The sequence below is a fragment of the Gadus macrocephalus genome, chromosome 17, assembly GCF_031168955.1.
Source record: "Gadus macrocephalus chromosome 17, ASM3116895v1".
In the NCBI taxonomy this organism is placed as follows: Eukaryota; Metazoa; Chordata; class Actinopteri; order Gadiformes; family Gadidae; genus Gadus; species Gadus macrocephalus.
This window is the reverse complement of record NC_082398.1, coordinates 12,211,208-12,236,312: the sequence shown is the minus strand read 5'-3', so window position 1 is coordinate 12,236,312 and position 25,105 is coordinate 12,211,208. Positions and strand designations below refer to the sequence as shown.

Genomic DNA, 25,105 nt, shown 5'->3' with positions numbered 1-25,105 from the left:
CACTGTGTCGAGAGCAGCCCACTGATTGGCTCATTGTCTCTCGGGGAGCGGGTCTCCCAGCACCCACCCCCCCACCCCCCACACACCCTGCTGAGTCATCAAGACCTAACATCTACTTACACACGGGTGCAGCATGCAGTGCAATGCTAATACATAAACACACACACACACACAAACATCTTGACAGAAAGATGCACCAACAGATGTGCTCGCGCACGTGCACACACAAGTCACACACACATTATGAAACGCAAGAAGGCACGAGCGATTGGTGGGCGGCATGAGGTAGAGAGCAAGAGTGCGAGAAAGAGAACGCTTGAAAGAGATTGCTTGCCACATTAAGCCTCTGATGAGGAGAGCACTTACGCTTCATGTATTTCAGGCCCTCAGATCTGCACTGCATTCTCTGAGAGTGTGATTCTGTGTGTGTGTGAGTGGGTCAAAGGAATGTATGTCTGTGTTCGCAATAGATGGAGAGCTGTGGCTGTCTGTTGGCCTGTGAGGCAGAGCAGGTGATTGGGCGCATCCCAATAAAGGAGGACAAGCCAAAGTTTTCCAAGCACCCCCTGGGTGACCCTTCGCGTGTGTGCATGCACGGGGGCAACCACCCCCACCCCCCCACACACCCCATTACCACTCCACACACACACAAACACAGGAGCCAAATGTCAGTCGGGCTGGGATCCAAAGTAATAGATAGAATTCACAAGAACCGTTGACCCTACTATCGGACGTGATAGGAATAAATCATTGCAAATTGTCTTGCTTTATGGACGGCTCTAAGAAGCTAAATAAGATGGGGGAATGGGCCTCCTCCCAGGTCCCATTAGTTTTGCCTGAATACTCACAGGCAACAACTTTTATCAAATTCAATGGATTAGATGTTTCATTTTTGAAAATCTTTAAAAAGTCTGAGTACAACAAATTAAAATGCGATAGATTGGAACCAGCAGTTCCACTTATAGGTTATAACTAGTTTATGAAGTGAGCCTACTATAGGGAGTGTCTGTACTTTTATTTATCTTGGTATAAAAAGAAAACTGGGCAAGATTGTTTCTGTGAAACAAGTAATTCTTATGTTGGGCAATGTATTCGAGAACAAATAATTTACAGGAAACACACCTAAAAAACACTCCACACAACACAGAATCACACCAAAGGTGTGATGTCATACCAACAAGCCATTTCAAAAAGAGCGGCAGATTTTGACAAATATAGCTATACTATTATCCTTTTATTAAGTTCTTCGGCCAGAGCTTGGAAGAGAAAACGCTGTCCTTTTGTAAGCTTCACGTAAAACAAGCAACTTTCCCCAACGCGCCTCTTCCTCGTGTTTATTTTGTGCAATTAGCATTGCAGTGGGTTCTGATTGCCTGCGAAGATTAGCATCAGCTTCCAACAACACTGCAGGGTCTGCATCAAAGACAGCCATGGGAAAAATGCTAAACTATGCTGATGCTATGCGGATAGAGAGCGCCTTACAGAAGCCTGAACAACACCCCCCCTTGTTGTAATTATCATACTTTACTTGATAATGATATGTTTGCATAAAAAAAAGACACTGCCACCTCATTAATCAGTGTGTAGCGGGGAACCGGCAGCCTTGTATTTAGCTTTACCGCTGTCACCCGCTGAACCCATCCCCGTCACGTATGGATATTTAAACACGTATGGGAGACAATGTAGATTGAGTTAAGTCAAAGTTTGTTCTTTGCAATGCAAAGTGGGAATTGTATTAGCCAGCGCCGTTCCACGATTGATCGTCTGATATTCTGCAATGTCCCTTCCTGGTCTGGTAGCATTCTGAACTTCCTTCTGTGGTGGGCTAAATGTCTCCGTTCAAATATTTTGGCTTCAATGAAGCCAACATGATGTTGTCCACCTCGTTGTCTACATTCACGGTGTATTGAAAGACAACAGCCTTAACTAAATGTGTCTGCCCTCTTCGGTCAACAAATGAGCCACACACGTAATGTTAAAAATATCACACAAAACTTCAAAGTGAGCTATGTCTGCGTCACTTTTCAAGGATTTGCGCTGTAATTTAACGGTGCCTGGCGGGCCTTTGAAGTTTCGGCGTTTGAAAAAAATGCAACATACTTTCCGAAGCTCCCTAGTTGAGTTATCCTGGTCAAACATAATCCCGAGAAGAAGAAAGAACGTTCCTACGGTAGACTGATGCTCCTGGTGTTGATGTGGCAAACATCCATTAGTTCAGGCTACCAGTGAAAACATAATGGCCGTGTGCGTTCGAGACCGGTCCTAGCGTGATAACACAAATTTGACATTATGCTGGTTTAAGGGGTTCAAGGCGATGACAAAGAGACTGCAGAGTGAATGATTAGCTGTTTTTTCCCCACGGCAGATCCGTTCCACAGTTTGGAGTAACACAGCGCCCATCTCCGCATGTTATTCAGAAATCGGAAATGCTGTCGGGACGGCTCAAACGGGATTGATTACAAAGTGGGAAGGGGGCGGGGGGAAGAGGGCAATTGAGGCATCGACACGGTTCTCCCATGTCAATGCGGATGCAGTGTCGACACCTTGGAAACCGACTGAGTCGAAGAGGAAACCCCTGTGAAGCACAGTGGGTGGAATTCCTTTTGATCCTGGTTGGAGATTTTTAGGCCCATCGACAAATCCCACCATTAGACCAAAACATTTTTGGTGGTCTTTTCTCTCTATCCATTTTTCGCTCACGCAAGTCACGTCTCTCACCCTTTCCTGTGATTATATCCCACTCATCTCACTTTCCAGTCACCCCGTTCCTCCTGACTCACAGCCTAGCATTCCTCCTCCTCTTCACTCGCATCTCCGGTTTCTCTCCACTCCTCAAATCAATCCTGTCCGCTCCTTCCCTCCCTCCCTTCTCCTGTGATGGATGGCGGTCTTCATTCGTTTATCGCCTTTACATATTTCTCTGTCCATCCGCTTAACGATGCACATTCATACACTCCCTCCCGAGTATGGCCACTTCCCCCTCTCTCTCCCTCTCTATGAAGTTTTGGGCTGTCGCAGAGATCTCCCAAGACTTGCACACTCTGCCGCGATTTGAAACTCCTATTACCTCCTTTGTCTTTCTCCCATCTGCTCTATCTTTCAAATGCTCCAATCCCTCTATCTTCACCTCTTACATGACTCCTCTCTTCCTCTCCCATCTCCTTCTTTGCCCCTGACTTTCCTCGGTAATCCTGCCTCCATCTTGGGCTCCAGCCCTCCCTCTATTTCCAGCATCTCTCCCTGTTCATTACTTCCTTCCCCTCTCCCGTCATCTCCAAGTCGATAGCTGGACGGATGGAGGGAGGTAGAGAGGGAGAGAAAGGGTGGGAGGGAGGGAGTGGGAGGGAGGAAGAGAGAGGGAGGGAGGGAGTGGGAAAGAGAGCGACCAAGAGGAAAGACAGCGAGAGAGGGAAATCGAGAGAGGGAGAAAGAGAGAGACAATGAATTGGATGAGTGGGCTCTATGAGCACGACACAGCAATATGGGCGCACTTTTGTTTCTTGCCTGGTGCACGTGTCTGCACGTGCGTGTGTGTCTCCTAATATAAAAGAGCTCTGATACAGCCCTTGAAACGAGCGCACACACGTGCTTCCGAGCTGCAGGATAATTGAAAGCTAGGTACTATAGGCATGCGTGTTTGGTCGTGTTTACGTGTGTGTTGGTAGGATAACGCCAAAATACTATGTTTCATTTTATTTCACTGCTTGAAGGCAAGAGGGCAGTGCAAACTCCACCCGCCTGACCCTTGCACACCAAACCATAGCCCCCCCCCCCCCCCCCCCCCCCCCCATCAGCAACTCAAGAGCATCCTTGACGGCCAGAGCTAGGAGGAGGGGGCTGACCACCTCACCATGCCCAGCTCCTTGCATCAGATGCAGGGGATTAGTGTGTGTGTAATGAGGGGCACTCTGGAGCCAATGTAAATGTGCTCGTTGGTAAACAGGGGAAGAGTTCCTCCTGATTGCATTAGGCCAAGCTAATGGTTTCTCTGAGGCAGCGTCAAGATGTCGCTGGAAACAAACTAGGCCTGAACACATTGGTTAAACACACACACACACACACACACACACACACACACACACACACACACACACACACACACACACACACACACACACACACAGGCATGTGTATGCAAACGCACCGAAACTCATGCATACATAAACACAAACACACTTGATTTTGATTAGAGTTAATCCGGTTGCCCTTCTGGAATCATGGGAAGAAACCAAATGACTAAAGAGACTAAACGAAAAGGAAAGACTATTAACACAAACGTGCGGTAGGCAGAGGGTTGGAGGGGCAGGTCTGGGGACTTGAGGCAACAGGACCATGCTGATACTCGGGGTGTATTCGATAACAGGGATGATGATGGCCAACACATCCTTGGAATCTATTATACTAGGATTTTTAAAATGCTCGTTTTCATTTTGAACAAAATGGTGAGTCTCAAAAACTTGAATTTCCTTCGGGATCCACAAATCCATCTAACTCTCTATCCATCCATTTTCCTCCCTCTCCATCCATCTACCTACCAATGTACCCGTCCATCAAACGATCTAACCATACATCCACAGCAGCCATCTATCTATCTGCTGTATCTATATTTGTACTGCATCCGTCTATACATCGTGTCTATCTATCAGAACTGGAACGTTCTGGAACTTGTGGGGTCGAAGGTGGTGACTCGTGATGCAAAGCCTGTGATTGGCTGTGGTGAGGTTGAGCGGTGAAGAGCTCATCCAATGGGCTTGCCGGTGTGTTCTGTGGACCAGTAGTTTAGGGGTCAAGGTCTGAGGATGGAGCGCACGTGGAAGGTGCTGACTGGGTTCTGTTTCTAGTTCAGGAGCCCGGGGTCCCTCTAGAGATCCATCTTCTAGCTCTCTTCCCCTCTTCCCCTGGCGACCCCTCTCCCCCCGGTTCTTTCTATTCCAACTTTAGCTCTCTCTCTCCCTCTCTTTCTTTCTTTCTTTCTATTCTTACTTGAGCTCTCCCTCTCTCTTTCCAATCTCACTACAGCTCTCTCTCTTTCTTTCTATTCTTACTTGAGCTCTCCCTCTCTCTTTATATTCTTACTACAGCTCTCTTTCTATTCTTAGTAAAGATCTCTCTCCCTCCCTTTTCTATCCTTACTACAGCTCTCTTTCTATTCTAACAGAAGCTCTCTTTCTATGCTAAATACAGCTCTCTCTCCATCTCTCTATTCTTACTAAGGCTCTCTCTCCATCTCTCTATCCTTACTACAGCTCTCTCTCTCTCTTTCTATTCTTAGTACAGCTCTCTATTTGTTTTTAAGTACAGCTCTCTTTTTCTCGATTAATACTAAAACGGCTTCTCCCTTTCTCGCTTATGTTCTTACAACCGTTGTCTCTTTTGTTGATTCAACTCTCTCTCTCTCTCTCTAGGTAAATAAAGCTCTTGTTCTCCTTATGTTCTCCTAATACTCCAACTCTCTCTACCTTTCTATCCCTCTTCCTACTACACCTCCCTCCCTCCCTGCCTCTCCCTCTCTCTCCCCCTCTGGTCAGACTACATCTCTCTTCCCCTGGCAGAGCAGGCTGAACCTGCAGTAGAGTTGGAACACCATTGTGTCAGGGAGATAAAAGGAACAGCCCCTCCTGGGAAAAACCAATGAGGCACGAAACTCAATGGCAAGGGACCTCACACTTGCGCGCACACACACACACACACGTCACATACACAATGCAGACGCACAGGCACACAAGCACTCATGCATACATGAGTGCTTCTACACATTGCATGCATACGTGTACAAATGCACACCCACACTAAAACCCACAAATGTACACAAACACACACCCAGACACACAACATACATGCATACATTTCTTTACGTACAGACACACAAGTACTCCGACACATTGCTTGCATACGTGTACAAATGTGCACACACTATACACAAAAACGTCCACACCAACCCACCAAGCACTCATATTTACCTCATCTTGACGGTCCATCTTTCTCCATCTGGAGAGTTTTAAATTTTCATATGTCATATTTACCCGCTGTCCCATCACGCCCACGTTTACCTCCTATCTGCTCCTGCTCCATCCTCCTCTCCATTCCCGTGTGTGTGTGTGTGTGTGTGTGTGTGTGTGTGTGTGTGTGTGTGTGTGTGTGTGTGTTGTATGCATACATGTGTGTTATGTGCCAACATCTTCCCACAGTAAGACATGCAAGGGCTTCTTTGGTGGATACATGTCGCCACACCTCCCACACACAATCAAACACCACAAGGTGGGACCACTGATACACTAACACACAGTAAACGGCAGCCCGTAAGGCCGCGGCCCGAGCCCTGAAGGTGAGAGCTTCACAAACGGTTTCACGCCTTGACCCGTTATGTGGAGGCGGCGGCAGCTGCGGCAAGATAGAGGGGTGAAAGGTGATGACGGCTTGGGGGGGGGGGGGGGGGGCTGCGAGGGGGAGCGCCCTAGAGCCTCAAACGATGCATGGTTCATCACCAGGCCCGGAGACAGGGCTGCTTCCCCCCCTGCGGTTTGAACTCAAACAGCGCTAGTGGGGGAGATAGAGGACTGGTGGGAGACGGCGCTAGTGGGAGACGGCGCTGGTTCAGGGCGGCGACAGGGTGTGTCGAGGCCGGGAGCGGCGAGGGAGCACGCTGAACCATGTGATCAGCTGCCTCCGGAGGGACTGGGATACAGTGTATGAATCACACGCTGCAGGGCACCGCCACAGACTTCATGAACGCACCATTTATCCTTCCTTCCGCCTCGGGGGGGAACGGATGAGGGGGGGAGGGGGGGGGGGAAGGACCGACAGTGAACAGGAGATGGAGGGAGTTGAAGGAGGCGAAGGTGTGGTGTGCGAGTGGGGCGGTGTGAGATCCATCACTTAGGGTCATATTGATCAGCGAGGGCTAGGGGATCACTTTCACCAATCTGGTGCACGTTTGTGTGCACGTGTGTGTGCGTGTGTGTGTGAACTCGTCTGCAGTGCTTTCATTGCAGATGAGATGCCCCCCCTCTTTGGGGAGGAAGAGGGGGGATCCTAGAGAGAGAGGCCAAATGTAAAGAATGCGCAATGGAGAATGACGGTTGGGAAAATGGGGGCGCGAGTGAGACCGAGCGAGAGACACAGGGACAGAGAGAGAGAGCAGGCGGGGATGATTTGTCACTGCGTCAGGGACAGGATGGCACAGATGAGGAAGATAAAGCCGGGGGAAAAAAGGAAAAGAAGTAAAACTGAAGTAGAGAGGAATGGGGTGGGGCTAGATGAGGGGAGGAGGGGGGGAGGGCAAGGATACGTGAAGGGCGGCAGAGTGAGTGACATATAGACGAGACAGAGAGACAGAAAGAGAGAGAGAGACAGAGGGACAGCGAGAGAGAGAGAGAGAGAGAGAGACAGAGGGACAGAGGGACAGCGAGACAGAGACAGAGACAGAGAGAGAGAGAGAGAGAGCTGTGACTGATAACATTGTAGTACCCAGGCTGCCTCAAGGGCAAACAAGATGGAATTTTAGAGACAGAGAACAAGGGAGAGAGAAAGAGAGACAAAACAAATGAAAAACAGAGAGAAAGAGAGGGAGAGGAAGAGAAGGAGAGCGAGAGAGAATGAGATGGATGGATTCAGTCTGATAGGAGCTCAGGAGTGTCGAATGTGGTTAAAAAGCAATAAAGACACAAACAACTGAAAGAGAGCGAGCAAGAGAGAGAGCAAGACAGAGAGAGAGAGGTAAATAGAGGAGAAAGAGAGAGAGTTTAAAGAGAAAGAAAGGTTATGGACACAAGTATGAGAAAGACAGAGAGAAACACAGAAAGCCAGGAGATTTAAAGAGCCAACTGCCAGATAAACCTCGTGTTTGTCGCCGGTTGGCAAGTGGGGACGGAATGTGCTGCCAAGGTAAAGAAATGCAATAAAAAAAATCTAAAATAAATAAACAAATCACCTACAACACCAGCATTGGATAACTTAGCATTGGCTAAGAGAGCGTTGTGAGTTACATAAAAGGGAAAGTCACGTGGTGTAGTAGCAGGCCTAACTCCCCATCCACATGGGGGGCTGTGAAGCAGTCACTCTCCAACATGAGAAGTGCCCTTGGTCGGCCCGCAATGTCAAAAAAACGGCCCACCGCTTTCCTCTGTCTTTACTTTAGCCATTAAGTCAGTTAGCGGACGCCTTTACCCGAGGGGGCTCACAGTAGATTCATTTACACTCCATGAGGGGGAAGGTAGGGGGCTTAGGGCGCCTGGCTTTGTACGAATTGTGAACCTCGTGGATCAAAACCAGTACCTGCTGGCTTCCCAGCCAGCAGGTACTGGTTTTGATCCACGAGGTTCACAATCCGTCAAAATCCCCGGTCACTGTGTGACACAACCCCACATCAACCAGACCCCAGAACAAATGGTATCCCTGGATCTTAGGGGCTAAACGCTGAGCTGATGTTTGATGGAACACAAACCGCTGCCCACCATTAGACGGCCCTGAAGGAATATCAATCCAGGGCTTTATTTTAGAAGGGAAAAAAGGATACGATGGCTGGTCTATCGATCAGCAGGAAATCTATTTCCATCCGTGCTGGGGGACAGCGCCATAAGCCACCCTTACCCCAGCGTGAAGGATCTGTTAAACGCAGGCACGCTTTTCCTATGAGAAGTGTGTGTGTCGTTTATCTAATTGCTAATTCACTATGAAAATGCTAACAGTCATTTTGAATCGATAACACGACCTGAGCAAGGAAATAAAATAATACATACATTATGGACAATAAATGTGTGTTTTTCTTTCACAATATCAAGTTGAAGAGGTTTGCAATAAGCCTGTGAAACATTCACACGGTATCCGGTCAATCTTCCCTAGATAATGGGAAATATCGAGCAAACAATCTGCGTCGACTTGTGAAGCCGGCGTGATGCATGGCGATGCGTGTGAACATTAGGGTTCGTTCTGATTGTAAAACAATGCACCACAGCAAATCTGCCGTCCCCTGTTCATAACGTGATTAAGTGTTTTGAAACCCGTGAAACCTACTTTCTGTTTCACCCGGAGCCATCGTTGTGTTCCTCCCATCTGTCTCTGACTCACCACATTTCTTCTGGCCCTCCTCACCTCCCCATCCCTTCCTCAACCCACTTCCACACCCAATCCTAGCGGGACTACTTTCGCCGATGGATTCCACTTTGTGGGCTTTTTACAACACTATACTCCCCCTCCTCTCCCCCCCCTTTTCTAGGTCACTGTTGCCATGCCAACTGTTATGCATGTCAATCAGTTCCTCACGTCACGAGCGGTGACTCACGTGCACGACCATGAGCTGACCATCTGCCCAGATGCGTATTCAGCCCGCGTGTCTGCCACGACAAACAACCACCGTTTGTGTGTGTAACGGGCTGTGGGTGCCTGGTGGGTTTATCTTCCATGTACTGACAACAGAGAGGGGGGGGGGGGGGGGGGGGGGGGGACTGCCAGGTCTGGCACCTCTACAAAAACAAAAGCCTTGGCCCGAGCGCATCACCCCTGTGCTTCCACATGTCTCCGATACCGACGCCGTGGTCCCCGCTGTGGGGGATAAGCCGCGAGAAGCGCTAGAAGGTCAGAGGGGCGGTTGTCACCTCTGGGTACGGTTAAATGTGTGTTGGCCTCGGTGCGCTGCAGGTAGAAGGTGCTGCTGCTGGGTTGAATATCGCCCCATAAAGACGCTTTGCCTGCTACTGCTGAAACAGGTCCAAGGTGATCGTTGCCGTGAGTGCTGGCTGTGTTCTGTCTAGCAACTGAATCCCACAGATTTTGTTGCTAGGCAATAAGCTGATTGTTGTGTGTGCAGGCAGAAGGTAGGAGGGGGGGATCTTTAGCAGCGTACCGTGGTGCAGGCTTTTGTTTTGCCCATGAAAGACGAGCAGGGGAGAGGGAGAGCATACACGAGATCGACTTACTCTCCCGCCTCGCGTTGCCTTCATTTTGTAGAGGTCGTCCACGGATGGTGCTTAACTCACACACACACACACACGAACACACACACACACACAGACACAGACACACAGAATCTCAAGTCTGTATGATACTAATAGATGATATCAGTGCACCAACACGTCTTCTGTTTCACTGTTTCACTCATCGGAGATGGGCTAGCATTGGGCTCTTTGTCACACTTCCTCTGCGTCTGTCTCTCTCTCTAGGTCTGTGGATAGCCAGGCACTTTACCATGCCTGTCCCCCTACCCCTCAACCCCAGCCGACAACACCACCGATCCCACGCACACCTCCACTCCAAGAGGCAGGCGGCGCTCTCCGCCCACCCCCCGCCCCTCGCCCCGTCCACGGCGCCGACGACGACTACTCGCCCGAGCGTCGCCTTCTCCCTCTCGCCCTCCCCTTTGCCGCCCGCCTACCCCTCCTCGACACCGTCCAACCTCCTACACTGTGGCTGCCACAACAGCGCGACGAAACAAGCGCTCCTGGTCTGCGCCCCGCTGCCCACCTTCCACTGGCTGACCCTGGTCACATGCTGCCTGCTGCCCTCGCTGGTGGGGGCGGGGGAGACGTGGGGCATGGTGTCCGTGTGCCCCATCCACTGCGTCTGCCGCAACCTGTCCGAGTCCCTGAGCACGCTGTGCGCCGACAAGGGGCTGCTGTTCGTGCCGCCGCACGTGGACCGCCGCACGGTGGAGCTCCGGCTGGCCGACAACTTCATCACCGAGGTGGGCGGCATCGACTTCGGCAACATGTCGGGCCTGGTGGACCTGACGCTGTCGCGCAACACCCTCCACACCATCCGCCCCATGGCCTTCGCCGACCTGGAGAGCCTGCGCTCGCTGCATCTGGACGGTGAGTTGCGGCGGCGGGGTCGTCTGGAGGACCGACCCGTGGGGACTGCGCACTGCGCTTGTTAGACTCTGGGACATTCATTTAACCAAATTGCGATCCGCACACATTTCATTAATATTGATGCGGGAGCAAAAGGGCTGACACGGCGACGAGAGAGCAGCTGAATACTACATGAATCAGAGCAGGGGAAACTGGGATCTCTGTGCCGTCCACCAGCAAGTGGAAATCAGTGCCTGGCTGTTTTCTTTTCTTTGGGTGTCTAGGAAACCGCCTGACGACAGTCGGGCCACGAGACCTCGCGGGATTGGTCAATCTGCAGCATCTGATCATCAATAACAACCAACTGGTGAAGGTCTCCACGGAGGCCTTTGATGACTTCCTGCTCACGCTGGAGGACCTGGACATGTCCTACAACAACCTCAGACGGTAAGCGTGCTCCACCAGTCTATTTCTAGCCGCGACAAGAACCACGCGCTATTCTTCAGCGCACTACCTCTTCACTTTCCTGTACTTGACATTTCAAACAAAGCTCCGCTCTGAAAGTCAGCAGCACTACGCAGCCGAACTTGTTTGTGCGGAGGTGATTAAATGATAAAACATTTTTGCAGTGAGGTACAACCGCAGCAGAGCAAAACGGCTAGACATAAAGTATTCATTAAAGCGCAGCGGGGAGAGGATACCGAAGTGTACAAAGAAACCCATTAAAATACAATCATTTGATTAAGTCAACTGTCAAATATAAGCCCACCATGGAACCGTGAACGCGAGGCAATGAACCCGACGAAGCGCTGCCGTTCTGGATCGATAAACGGATCACAACAGGGTCCCAGCAAACGCTGGTTTGCCATGAGTGGCTTCCCTCCCTAAATGCCATTGCCCTCATTTCCTTCTTCGAAAAAACGGAGAAACGTTCACTATTTTACGAGGACGAAGGCAATCGTTTGGTGTCTTGTATCGTCTTCGCTTCGGCATGCTACCGAGGAAGGATTCGTAAACGGGCTTTATAACCGTAGATTATTGATGGAGATATTCTCATTTGTCTCCACAATAGGGGGTTAGTGGCTGATCTCAAACCCATATCACAGCATGGGTCACAGCATCAAACAGGGGTGTTAGTGATGAATAGGCAGGGAAAGGGGGAGGCAAGGGGTTCCCGTTTCCCTGCACAGAGTACGAGCTGCTGGGGAAAAGCAACTCATTGAGATTCTGCCACAGTGGTAACGAATTACCAAACCCAACACTATTGATAATCTCAGCCGCACTGTTCGAGTGTGAATGCAATTTCATCACAAAAAAATGTACACACAATTAGTTAATTGAGGGCTACCGACCTATGGGTTGCTGAATACGTCCCGACATGCTCTCAAATTTTTTAACAGATTTACGTTTCGCCTCACGAATAATAACATTGTAATTATTATGTTAACTATTAATTCATGACAATACATTCATTAGAAGTTTCCCTCTAGTAAGTCTTTAGTGTGTCACGATTTGCTGAATGATACCAAACAAAGCATCAGGAGATAATCTGGATGACTACTAGATGCACAATCTGAATCTGTCTACTAATATTAAACATTTCCTGTAGATTAACTGCAAAAACTAAAGGTTAACCACTCCTGGTATCCAAATGTAGGTCCCTTTTGAACGGAACAGTTGGTTCAAAGTCGAGGATCGTTGTTTTGAGGGCAGGGAACCCAAAGAGTACAGCGTGAACAGTTTGATTGCAGAATGCTAAGTGACCGTGGCAGAGAGACGCAGATGGGCCGAGGCTAAAAGACAAAAGATGGAGGAGTAAAATGAGCATCTGCCACGGTTGTCGGCCGTCGCTCCCTGTCACCATTCATTAGCTCTGGTGCTGTCCTGTTCGCGGCTCAGGGAAAGGCAGGCTGAATGCTGAGCAGGCCCGCTCTGAGTGGTGGATTGATGGATCTTGGCGTGACAACGAGGTCCTCTGGGACAGTGACAGGCACGGCAGTTATGAGAAGTGTCACGGCGGGAAATCAGCCTTTTGCTACTTGTATATTGCGGTCCAATTAATGCCAAGCGATGTAAACAAATATATATATACGTATATCGTGTCTTTAATGCTTCATATTTACGCACTTTAAATTCGATTTGAATCAACCATTGAGTCATGAAATGTTTTTGTTGAAAGGGATTAAAACAAAGTGTTCATCTGATGTTTACTACATGCTACGCTGGCTTTGTGATTATAAACAAATCACTTAAACACACATTTTCTGGTTTTGAGTCCTTGCGGCATGAGTCATTTGGCGAGGAGTGTTGCTGTTTGCATAAACTAATAAGTGGACTGTTTGGCCTCGCCCTCCGCCCTCCCGGGCTCACAGGGTGCCGTGGGAGTCCATTCAGAACATGGCCAGCCTCCACACGCTCAACCTGGACCACAACCTCATAGACCACATCGCCGAGGGCGTCTTCGGGGAACTGTACAAGCTGGCCCGGCTGGACATGACCTCCAACCGGCTACGGACCATGCCTCCCGACCCCCTCTTTGCCAGGTAGGACTCCACTTGCATTATGGGTAATCGGAAAGTGCACTTCACAAAGTCCCTGAATTCGATTGGCTATATATAGAAGGCATGTGGTCAGGAATGTTTTTTCTGTCTTGTCCAGCCATCATGTTTATATCTTAGTGCTTCCAAAGTTCCCAGGGTCTTTTGTTTAATGTTTCCCTAAGTTGGCCCGTCTTCACTTCACCTTTCTTCATGTGTGGCACAAACCACAAATACCAAGCTGGGGGGTTGTATGTACAAAGGCAATAGCTTGGCCTTCAAAGGCCTACGTCTGGCACGGCTTACATCCTATCAATTTCCTCGCGCAGAATGTGCTTTTGGAGCGCTTTACAAAGACTTGAAATGACCCAACTGTGCGATTCCTGCAGCTCACTGTAGCCATTGAAGTACACAATTTAGGGCCCGCCAACGGTTTCTTCATCTTTATCGTTTGTGGTTGGGTTTCTTTCTGTTTTTACCCCGCCCTGCCTGTTTTAGTCCCACACTATTTGATGCTTTCTTGGAGGTGTGCTGTTTGAAGGATATATACAGACTTAACCAGAAAACCAAACAAAAGTTCAGAAAGAAGCAGTTGGTGCAACCACTTTTACTTCAGCTATGTTAATAGTAAAGCATCTCTTTGTGATTACTTTTCTTAGGCTACATCATAAGTGTTAATGGGGTTGTATATTGTCTTTGTTTTTCTTTCTTGCTTTCAAACAAGGCTGACGGAATATTCTATAAAAATGTAACAATAAATTATGCGTTGAATTCAATCACGCCAACAGGGCTATTGAAAAAGAAAAAAGGTATTTAATTGGTGCAATGGGAATATTTTCAACAGCTTTTCTCCAACTCTGCGACCCCCATAAGTCGGCAAATTGCCAAAAACAGAGAGCGAGAGAGAGACACATTAAAAATGTACAAACACTGAACAGTATTTTATTTTCTAATTTCACCCCCAATGCGTGATGTGCATAATAGTGCTATTGTTATGTACAGCTTGTTTTGTTTTTTTAAAACAGATTGCTTTGAGAGAATTTGGACAATCATTTGTTTATTTCATTCTAGACAGCAAGCTGTTGCGGAGCAAATGGCTGCCAAACTTTGTCTGATTGCAAGGCCAACTGTTCCTATCTTTACCAACCCTGCGTTTCTTATCTTCAGCGGGAGACCGATGGAAAAAAGGCCAATTTAGAAGCATAATTTGACGAAAGGGGCAAAGACAAGAAGGGAAAAATGGCAAATGAAATGGGGTTTCACCATTTGTATAACTTAAACTGAGATTGGGATTGAAAACGTTTTGTAGAATCAACTCATGCTACATCGTGTGTTGCCGTGACGATTACAACATTGTCCACTGTCGCCCTAGGTCCCAGACGGGTGCGATAAGCCCCACCCCTTACAACAACGTGATCAGTCTGAATTTCGGCGGGAACCCCCTGCACTGCAACTGCGAGTTGCTATGGTTACGGCGGCTGACCCGCGGCGATGACATGGAGACGTGCGCGACACCGCCTCACCTCGCTGGAAGGTAAGGTGCTGTGCGAGAGGCAGAATGCTCTCCGCTGCTCTTTTCAAAACTGACAGTTCCTGAGGTTAATTAACAGGTTATATACAAGTTCAGAGGTACCGCTTAGCAGCTGTTGTTCTACCGCCGTAATGTGAGATCAAGACATTTTGTGTGAGCGTCGTCGGCCAGAGACCCAACAAGTGATTAATGTCTCCTAATCAGTGACACTCTCTCATTCTCCGCATCGTCAACTCTCTCCCCCTCTCCCCTCTCTCTCCCTCGCCCTTCCAGGTACTTCTGGTCCATCCCGGAGGAGGAGTTCACCTGCGAGCCGCCCCTCATCACGCGCCACACCCACAAGCTGTGGGTGCTGGAGGGCCAGCGGGCCACCCTCAAGTGCCGCTCCATCGGGGACCCCGAGCCCGTGGTGCACTGGGTGTCCCCCGACGACCGCATCGTGGCCAACTCCTCGCGCACCAGCTCCTTCAGCAACGGCACGCTGGACGTCCTGGTGACCGTCGCCCGCGACGACGGCACCTACACCTGCATCGCCATCAACGCGGCGGGCGAGGCGACCGCCGCCGTGGACCTGAAGATCATCCCGCTGCCCCACCGAGGAGGGGGAGGGGGAGGGGGAGGAGCCGGGGGCGGGGCCGGCGGAGTGCAACCCGGGGCCGGCGCCGGCGGTGGCGCCCGGAGCAACGGGAACGCCACCGGTGGGATTATACGCGCCGACCCGGGCTCGTCGGACATCAGCACGGGGAAGAACGGCGGTGGGATTAACGCCAACAACGGGGCCGGGGGGAGGCCTGGCGAGGACGAGGGCGTCGACGGGGGGCGGACCGCGGGGGACGGCGGCGCCGACCGGGAACAGACCGGGAGCTTAGAGGAGGAGGAGCAGGGGGAGGACGACGAGGAGGGGAGGGTCGGCGTGCAGGCCGTCACCTCCACCTCGGCGCAGGTGCGCTGGGACCTGGGGCGCGCGGCGGGCAACTACGTGGTGTGGATGTACCAGATCCAGTACAACTGCACCGTGGACGAGACGCTCATCTACAGGTCAGTGGGAGCGCTTCACTCCGGCCGGCTCACTTTATTTTCCACTCTTCCCACTCAAGGTGTCCCCCGTTGTCACGCATATCACAGGGAAGCGATAGAAATGTCTCTGCGACGGTACTTCACGGTCAGAGTGCACGGGGTTGGTCACGGTGTGCCCTTTGGGAATCCATTTGCGGATTCCGTCATCCCATGACTACAACACACACCACGACACGCTCTTCGACTTGCACGAACATGCAGTGATAACCATGGTTCAATCCTCTTATCAAGCTATGCCTACCCACTGTGACTTGGCGTCCCAGGAATCAATTAACAGGTGCGGGGGGGGGGGGCGCACAAAGGCAGCGCCGTTTGAACGTGTTTCTCTGGGATATTATGGGATATCAGAGGTACACTGCCCACATCTCACCCTAAATATAACAAAAATGGCTGACTCAACCGATGGGGATCTCAGACTCCCATGTGACTGGCGTTTGTGCCTCAGACAGCGCATCCGTCTTGTTGATCAGAGCAGGAGGAGGAGGAGGAGGAAGGGGAGGTTGGCTTTCTGTGTAAATTGCCTCAATTATTCATTGGTCATGGAGCAAGGGCCAGCCTGGAACTACCATTAGCAACACATGGAGACGCACACGGGCGGGTGGGCACGGCAGAGGGGACGGGGTGTGTGTGAGTGTGGGGAGAGAGTGAACAAGAGGCTCTTTGTGCGCTTGGTGGTGGAGATGTGCTTTGAGTTCAGCCATCTGATGAAGTAAATGATTGAGGAGAGGGGGAGCGAGAGTGATAGATAACGAGACGGATGATGGATAAATACAGAACTGTAACGATAGAACTGTCGATATTTTAAAGGCTAGATCTCGTCCTCTAAAGAAGAGGGATTGATAGATCACAGATCAATAGGAGAGAGAGAGAAATAGGTAGATTGATGGAGAGATGGAGTCGACAAAGACTGAATGGAGAGAGAGAGGTATAGATGGATTGACAGGGAGGGATTTGACAGAGTGACAGAGCGGTGCAGCAAGAGAGAGAGGAGCTGTTCTCTGCACCATGATGAATTGTATTGGTCGTATCCATGGCAACCTTTTACGGAGCTGGCGTGATGCGTCGCCTGAGTGGCGTAGACACGAGGTCAAGCTATCGCGTTAGGCATTCAAAGGCCGAGTCACACCCCCGTTTCAATGTTTACAAAGAGAGCAGAGGCCGGGGAAGTTAAGCTTCGCTCAAGGTCGGCCTCGACTTAGTTACCCTGATGGATTTTTTTTTTTAAACGACGTGTAGAAGAAGAAGGAAAAAAATTGGGTTAACACTGAATTAGAGATAAGTTTGCCGTGGCAATTGTCAAAGCCGAGAAAAGAATGTGTCAGCGGTTTTGTAAAGAGAGTGTATTTAAATAGCCCTAGTCATAGCCATCATCGCAAAAGTAATCTGGGCAAGCTGAGCACAATGGCAGGCAACGGAGGGAACGGAGCGGGAGAAAGAGAGAGAGCGACGTGAATGAGGGAAAAACGAGGACTTGATTCAAGAAGCACGAGCGATGAGCGACAGGGGACGGACAGAGCGAGCGAGGGAGAGAGTAGAGAGAGTAGGCGAGAAGGACAGGAAAGCAGAACGCGCGACAAGAGGACAAAGCTCTCCTCGGCTTAAACCCCCTGGTAACAATATGCACGGATTGGCTCCTTCAGCCACTTCTAAGGGCTGTAACGCCATCACCCACACTCAGCCCCGGGTAAACTAGAAGCCTTACAATGATGTCTCCTTATTGTGTGTGGGACGGGTGTCATGTCACCATGGGAACAGGCGAGGCACCGGAAGCCTAGTAGCAAGTGGCCTGGGCGTTTAAACCCCTTCCTGCGCCCCAAGGACAAGTGAAATCGTTTTATGAAAATTACGTTGCTTTGGTTGACAGCGTCTCATGAATCACTTTTAGGAGTAGTAGTTTTATCAGTAAATAAAAGGTCTTGATGGCAAATGGTAGACAGTTAAGAAGCAAAACCAGGGAGACTGAGACAATGACACTCAATGTATTTTTCATTGTGGGGTTGATCACTGATCAGAATATTGACAGAGAGTTGGTAATAGGAATTAGAAATACGCAAGATCATTTTGGGGGGGCCGGATTTAACTGCTGAAAGAGGAAGGAAGGCGAGGAAGGGGACCTGAGTGTGAGCTGATTGGGGTATTTTAGTGGCGAGAGAGTGAGGGAGGCGCGAGAGGGTGGGGGATCTGTCCAATATCTGGGGATAGATCCCACACACAGGAGCCGTAGTACTGAGCCAGGCCCATTTTAATCCACTAGAATGTGCCGGGACAGATGCACATATTTGTGAAGCGTGAGCGTGCAAGTGTGTGTGTGTGTGTGCATGTGCGTGTGCGTGTGCGAGTCTGTGCGAGGATTAAGTGATCTTCACAGTGAGCTAACAATGAGCAATGAGAGAGGGTTTGCAGTACATGCCTCTTTGCGTTCTCAGAAAGGAGGCAAAGCTGTAGGCTGGGGGGGGGGGCGAAGAGAGGGGCAGGGTGCGTGTAGGAGGGAGGGTTTTGGGAGAGAAGGGGGAGACAAAGAAGGGGGGAAGGAAGGAATTGACAGGCGAGGGGAAGAGAGAGAGCACACCTTCCTGTCAGAGTGTTCACACATTGACAGCAGGCGGCAGCACGGTAGGAGGGAGAAGAGGACCAGGAAGGAGACGGAGAGGCTAGGGGAGGGATACGAGGAGAGAGGAAACAAGGGCGGAAGGAAGCTTGTGAGCGGAACTGTGAAACACGAGATAAGAGAGAGAGTGAGTGCACGACAGAGAGACAAAGACAAACAGAGAAACAGACAGCAAGAACTATAGAGGGATATTTTTCGTGGGAGACGAAGAAAGTGATGGTTGGGTGAAACATAGGGAGGGAGGAGAGGATGGAGGCTGGAGGAGAAAGGACGAGTTTAATAAAGTCAGAACAAGATCCAGGATAACCACTGTCGTGAGAATAAAATTGTGTGCGTGTGTGTGCGTGTGCGTGTGCGTGTGTCAGTTATGTGGGTTGCGAGGGGGGGGGGTCTCAATGAAGAAAGGGTTTGATTGTTAAACCACCTTCCCCATCAGCTCCCCTCTGAGAATGAATCCCAGTACAGAGTGCAGGGCATTCTGGGTAAGGAGAACAAAACGGTCCCAATAGAGCGGGGAAAAAAATGACTTCCCCGGTAGCTTAGAGGCATGTACACCAGAAAACAAGGCTCAGAGGACAACAGGTTGGCGTGCAGGAGGGAGAGGGAGAGACAGAGAGAGGGGGAGAGAGAGAGAGAGGGTGAGAGAGCGAGAGCGAGAGCGAGAGCGAGCGAGAGAGCGAGAGCGAGAGCGAGAGCGAGCGAGCGAGAGAACACCTGAGTATGAAAGCAGGGGGGCAAGAGACCAAAAGGAGAGAAAGAGTGAGAGAACCCAAGAAGAGGCCGATAGGAGTCTCAGAGGAGCGATAGAAGAGATGGAAAAGAGGGAAGAAGGATTCGTAGTTACTTCAGACTGGGGGGGGGGGGGGGGGTGACGACGACAAGGCAAGCTACAAGGAGAGCCGTCGAGCCAGAGAAAGATTTGTATTTTATTTTCAAGAGCACTGTGGAGCTGTCAAGATGTGTGCAGCACAATCCCAGACAAGTTCAGATACGTTTACAGGACAGAATAGAGACACGCAGGGTGGTGAGGGAGTGGGAGAGACACCAAGAGAGAGGGAGGGGGAGAGAAGAGGAAGGGGAAAACCGTGGAAAACAAGAGACCAAACGGTAGAGAAAGCAGAAATCGAAAGGGCAAGCATCTCTGAGACAGACTCATAAATTAGCCGGGGGGTGGGAACAACAGGATGGAGAATGACATATATTGTGTTTTTCCACATTTCGGTTGATCTTTTGTACTCATTGCCCGCTGCTGAATGCCGGCGCTGACGGAAGCTGGGAAAAGTCCCATCAAGCCTGGAGAATGTAATTAATGGTTCTGTGGGGTTTGGTGAGAGACTGTGTGCTTGAGTGTGCGTGCGTGTGTGTGTGTGAGGTTGCATGTGCATGCATGTGAGTGACAGAGTGAGAGGTGTTCAGAAAGGAAAATTAGATGGCAGAGAGACAGCAGGGGCAGGGTAGAGAGACAGAACCAAGTCGGAGAAGGAGCGTCGGAGAGGAGCGGGATGGAGAGAGCTGGAGAGGGAAATGGAGGAACGGAGAGTGATGGAGGAACTGTCAGGGAAAGTCATCATCAACAAAGGACACACACACACACACACACACACACACACACACACACACACACACCCCCCCCACACCACGAAGGAGCAGCTTGTAGATGTCTACATTTCAAGTCCTGCTCGAACGATCTAGTGGCCTACAAACAACTGTCTTCCTCTCCTCCTCCTCCTCCTCCGAGCCACACAAAGCCCTTATATTGCGTCACAATTACTTATACAACAGGTCGTTACGGTTTCAATCTGAACCCAGAAACCAAGCATCAACACGTGTGAAGCGTGAAACCTTTAGCCTTTTAGGGTGCACTCACACTGGGCCATCTGGCCGTGGCCGTTTTCACACCTAACCGTGCTCAACTGGCGCCATTGTTCTCTGGCCTGCACTCACACTAGGCCATCTGGCCTGGCCACGGTAGGCTCTTGTACATACGTCATCACGTCGTAACAAGCGTCCGCTGCATGGACCATAATAAAGTCTGCCGCCAGTCACAGTTTTAACAACAATGGACAACAACACAGAGAACACAGTTCGCACTTTGCTGAGTCTGTTGCTTATTTGGAGCTGAAATGCCCAAATGGCTAACAGACACTCGACTTCTCTCTGGGACCAACGTGAACCAACAGTTGAACCGCTTGACGCCATGTTTACCGTTTAATGGGAAAGAAGGCTTGTCGCCTTTATTATGTCCATCCATGGTTGTCGCATGGACTATACGTCATCCAGCTCAGGTTGCGTAGCCGTGCGTGTGCGCGTGTCGGCTCATTAGCATCTGTACCGTGGCGTCCCGTACCGTAGCAGCACACCTCTCCCAAATGGCCAAGTTGGCCTGGCCTGGCCAGACTGGCCACACTCACACTGGCAGATTTGAGCACGGTTAGGTGTGAAAACGGCCACGGCCACGGCCAGATGGCCTAGTGTGAGTGCACCCTTAGGGCTGGAGAGAACATTATAGGCAGCCGTTCTACGACATGACCTGTTTAACCGCCGTTCAAACGGTGCAATTTGGGAGCTTACTTGATCTAATAGTACAAGTATGCTGTGGTGGTAGGGTGGTTGTCCATTGTGGCTGGGAAATGATTTTGAGCAAGGTACTTTAAACATGCTGTGGATGAAAGTGTCCACTTATTGGCCTCTGTATCTTTTGCTTTGGAATATATTTAGGAAGCAAGCTAGGAAGGGAGGGAAAATAGGGAGGGGGGAGATGGGATGAAGGTAGGGAGGGAGGGAGGGGGAGAGGTAGTACGGAATAACTGAAGGAAGACGGGATGAATATAAATTGCCATGTAGGCTGCAAATATCAAATAGAGGGGGGGAAGTGTGTTTTTGTGTATGTGTGTGTATGTGTGTAGGGTGATGGTGGTGGAAAGTACACTCCAGGGACGATGTAATGAAGTCTTTAAACTAGCTTGTCAATGGATGTCAGCTTCCATCTCGCTGACCAGACACACACACACACACACGCACACACACACACACACACACACACACACACACACACACAGGCCTACTCCTCAACACCACATACACCCTGTTTGAAATGGTGTGTGAGAAGAGAGCGAGAGAGATAGCAAGAGATAAAGGAGTGGCAGGAAGAAAGAAGAAGGGAGAGAAGGAAGGGAGAAGACAGGAGGAGACTAATGCCCACAACTCCTCAAAACATCTCTCTCTCAGGCCTGCAAAAGGGGCAGCCTTCTCCTCTGTGTCAGCCCTGCGTTTGCACACCTGTGGTCACAGTTGTGTGTGTCTGTGTGTGTGTGTGTCTGTGTGTGTGTGTCTGTGTGCACAAGCGTGTATGCATTATATGCTGTAGCACAACTACATCATTATATGAACTGCAGGGAGAAAGATTGTCTACACACAGACATAAACAAACCCGCTGACATGCACACACACATAAATTGCAGAGATGGGGGAGATCAGAGTCTTCATAGAGCCCAGGAGATATGATATCCTTTTCCACACACACACACGCACACACACACACACACACACACACACGCCACCGCGATCCCATGCATACAATTAAGTCACACATACCACTGCAGTCCACTTACTATTCATGGAGGCGGCTCACCTCCGAGACACAAACGTAACGACGATGAAAAGGGAAAACAATGGCAGTCGAAAAAAGTTTTGCAGGGAAACGTGTCTGCCAACGCAGACGGTTTTGTTTACACCTTGCAAGTGCTGATGTTTGCTTTCTTTTTTTTCCCTCCCTTACCCCGCGACGGGGACTCTAAAGACACATGTGCGGGGGCGGCATTCCTGCATGGAGGGATGTATGCGTTTAGCATCAACGGCGACTGGTTTACGCTATGTATATTTCAGAGAGTCGGGCTATTTCTGTCATCACCAGAGACGCACAAAAACAGACGAGTGATGATTCATGGTCAGGTTGAGTGGCGAGGAAGGGAGGGAGGGTGGGAGGGAGGGATTGAGAGAGAGGAGTGTGAATACTCAAACATAACATATATAACAGGCAGCTAGGGAGATGAAGAGAACCCGAGTGAAGCAGAGGGGGAAGATGGAGGGCTAAAGACTGAGGTAGACTGCACCGGAGGGAGGGGGTAGAGGGGAGGGGAGGGGAGAGATGGAGCAGACCAGGAGGAAAGAGGTGCGGCCGGGGATGGGAGGGGAGAGAAGGAGGAAGGGAAGAAGGGATGGAAGCAAGACGAATGAGGTAAACAGAGGAGAGCATGGAGAACAAAGTGGAGAGGAGTAGGGGAGAAAAGAGGAGTGAAAAGAAGTGATGGAAGGAGGGGGGGAGAGGAGGAGAAATGAAGCGAGGAGCAGAGAGAAAGATCAGAGGGTGGACGAGAGGGTAGAACACGGGGAATAGTGGGAGGGAGGGGGGAGATGTGGAGGGGGGAGACGTGTAGCAGGGTGACCTTGGCTTCTAGATCATAGTGTACTGTTACAGCTGTGGCTAATGGACACCGGGGGGGGGGGGTACGGCAGGGGAGAGGGGTACGGCCGGGGAGCAGGTGAAGGATGGGTTGCTAAAACATACCGGCCACCGTGTCAAGAAAGGGAGAGACGAGATGGAGCTGTAGAGAGATAGAGACGGAGACACCGAAAAAAGGATGGATCGAGATGGAGAGAGGTGGGAGAGTAGCGACGTGCAAGGGCAGGATAGATAAACAGTGTCTTTCTACACATCTATCTTAAGGGAGAGGGAAAGGGATGAGATACTGGCAAGACGCGAGTCCAGGAGAAATCACAATGAATGAACCATAAATTTAGCATCAAACAACAGACTGAGCGGCGAGGGAGAGAGAGCAACGGATGGAGTCAGAGAGAGAGAGAGGAAATTGATAACAGCGGTGAACAGACCAGATGGCCGCAGTGGATCCAAGACAAGAGCGCAGAGAACCCAGAACAAAGGAGGCACCAGGAGAGAGGAGCAGGAGGGATAGAACAAAAACCACAGGTCACACACACACACACACACACACACACACACACACACACACACACACACACACACACACACACACACACACACACACACACACACACACACACACACACACACACACACACACACACACACTAACAAAGTAGTGCTTCTGGATCAGACCACAGTGGTTTCAATAGCCTCTGCAGAGCTGGTTGGATTAGCGATGCTAACAGAGGCGTTAGCAGCAATGGAGTCGAACAGAGCAGAGTCTGTCTCGGGGGGGGGGGGACGAAGATGCAGGGGGGCCTATGGATAGATGAGATAGAGGATAGATGGGAAGTGGTGAAATGGTAAGGGGAGTGATGGCACCATGGGGAGGGGCAAGGGGAAATAACGAGGGGGGGGGGGGGGATCAGAACTCGGACACGTTTTACATATAACATCTGAGACGTCCAACCCAGCCGTGGCGGCCCACCCTCGCCGGCGACCGCCAAGCCCGCCCGTGGCAACAGCCCACGACAACGGAGCTTTCAATTAAACATGGAGGCGTGCGGCGCCCCGAAACGGGCCGCTGCCGCCATGGAATGTTCCTGAAGGCCTTTCTTAACGGCTTAAACGCGACCAGAAGAGCTTTTTATTCAGAAACAGCCCCGGCAGCAGAAACTGCTTTGATGCCTTCTTCTGCATATTTCATATTTCATATTTCATAGAGAGAGAGGGTGTGAGAGTGAAGATGGTGGGGAGGGGGGTTTGAGTCCTGGTTGAGAACCAGCCCCCACATGGCTTGTAGAGAGGAGCGATGCTAAAAGGCCCCCCCCCCCCCGGTGGAGATCAGGTGTAGGAGGACTTCCTGCTGAACAGATTGGGTTCAGGCGTGGAGGGTGTTTGTTTGTGCAGAGCGAAAGGTCATTGGTATCAGATGGGACGGCGGAGTCCTGTGTCTTCAACGCCAATAGCCCCTCCATTAGTCACTGGGACCGCCCGCCATATGTTCAAATCCCCACTTTGCAATGCACTTACTCTCTCGCTCTTCTCTCCCATGCGTCCCTTCCTTTCGGCCTCCCTCCGTCTCCATCCCTCACTCACGCTCTCCCCCTCTGCGTCTCCGTCTCGCTCTTCCCCTTCTCTTCCTTTCCTCTCAATAGTTGCACTATCCCTCCTCATGTCCCTCTTCATCTTCCTCCGGCTCAAAATACAATGCGCTTATATCCACACACATACTTGCCAATAGCTCCAATTGCCAATAAGTCAGAGTAGATTGTATTTTGTCTCCCCTACTCTCGCCCTCTCTATCTCTCCGCCTCCCACACAGTCAGGACTGTGTGGGAAAATGGGCCCAAATTGAACAACGGTGAGTTTGAGAGAGGAAGGCAAATAGTGAGATACAGGCAGAGAGAGAACGAGAGAGAGAGAGAGAACGAGAGAGAGGTGGATAAAGAGATAGAGGAAAGTCTACCATCACAAATTAGCCCCGTGTGACTGAAAGAAGGCTTCCAAGTTGCTAAAAAACAAACAAAGAAAAACAAACAGGGGAGTGTGTGATGGCAGGCCAGCAAAACAAGTCAAACACACACAGCCTCAACTAACTAGCAACACCCCCACAGCCTTGCA

At 50.4% G+C, this 25,105-nt stretch overlaps 2 protein-coding genes across 2 annotated transcripts in view; one reads left to right on the top strand and one right to left on the bottom strand.

Annotated features, from left to right (window-relative positions):
• LOC132475417 (pyruvate carboxylase, mitochondrial-like) overlaps positions 1–25,105 on the bottom strand; it is a 257,477-nt gene that overhangs the window by 82,005 nt on the left and 150,367 nt on the right. The gene's annotated exons all lie outside the window — the stretch shown is intronic.
• Positions 1–25,105, top strand: part of LOC132475466 (leucine-rich repeat and fibronectin type-III domain-containing protein 2-like) — a 36,476-nt gene that overhangs the window by 7,352 nt on the left and 4,019 nt on the right. Inside the window, exons 3-7 of the mRNA XM_060076619.1 lie at positions 10,158–10,805; positions 11,069–11,231; positions 13,157–13,327; positions 14,694–14,855; positions 15,126–15,890. Of these exons, the coding sequence (XP_059932602.1) occupies positions 10,184–10,805; positions 11,069–11,231; positions 13,157–13,327; positions 14,694–14,855; positions 15,126–15,890 (1,883 nt within the window). The 5' untranslated portion in view covers positions 10,158–10,183. The remainder of the gene's footprint in view (positions 1–10,157; positions 10,806–11,068; positions 11,232–13,156; positions 13,328–14,693; positions 14,856–15,125; positions 15,891–25,105) is intronic.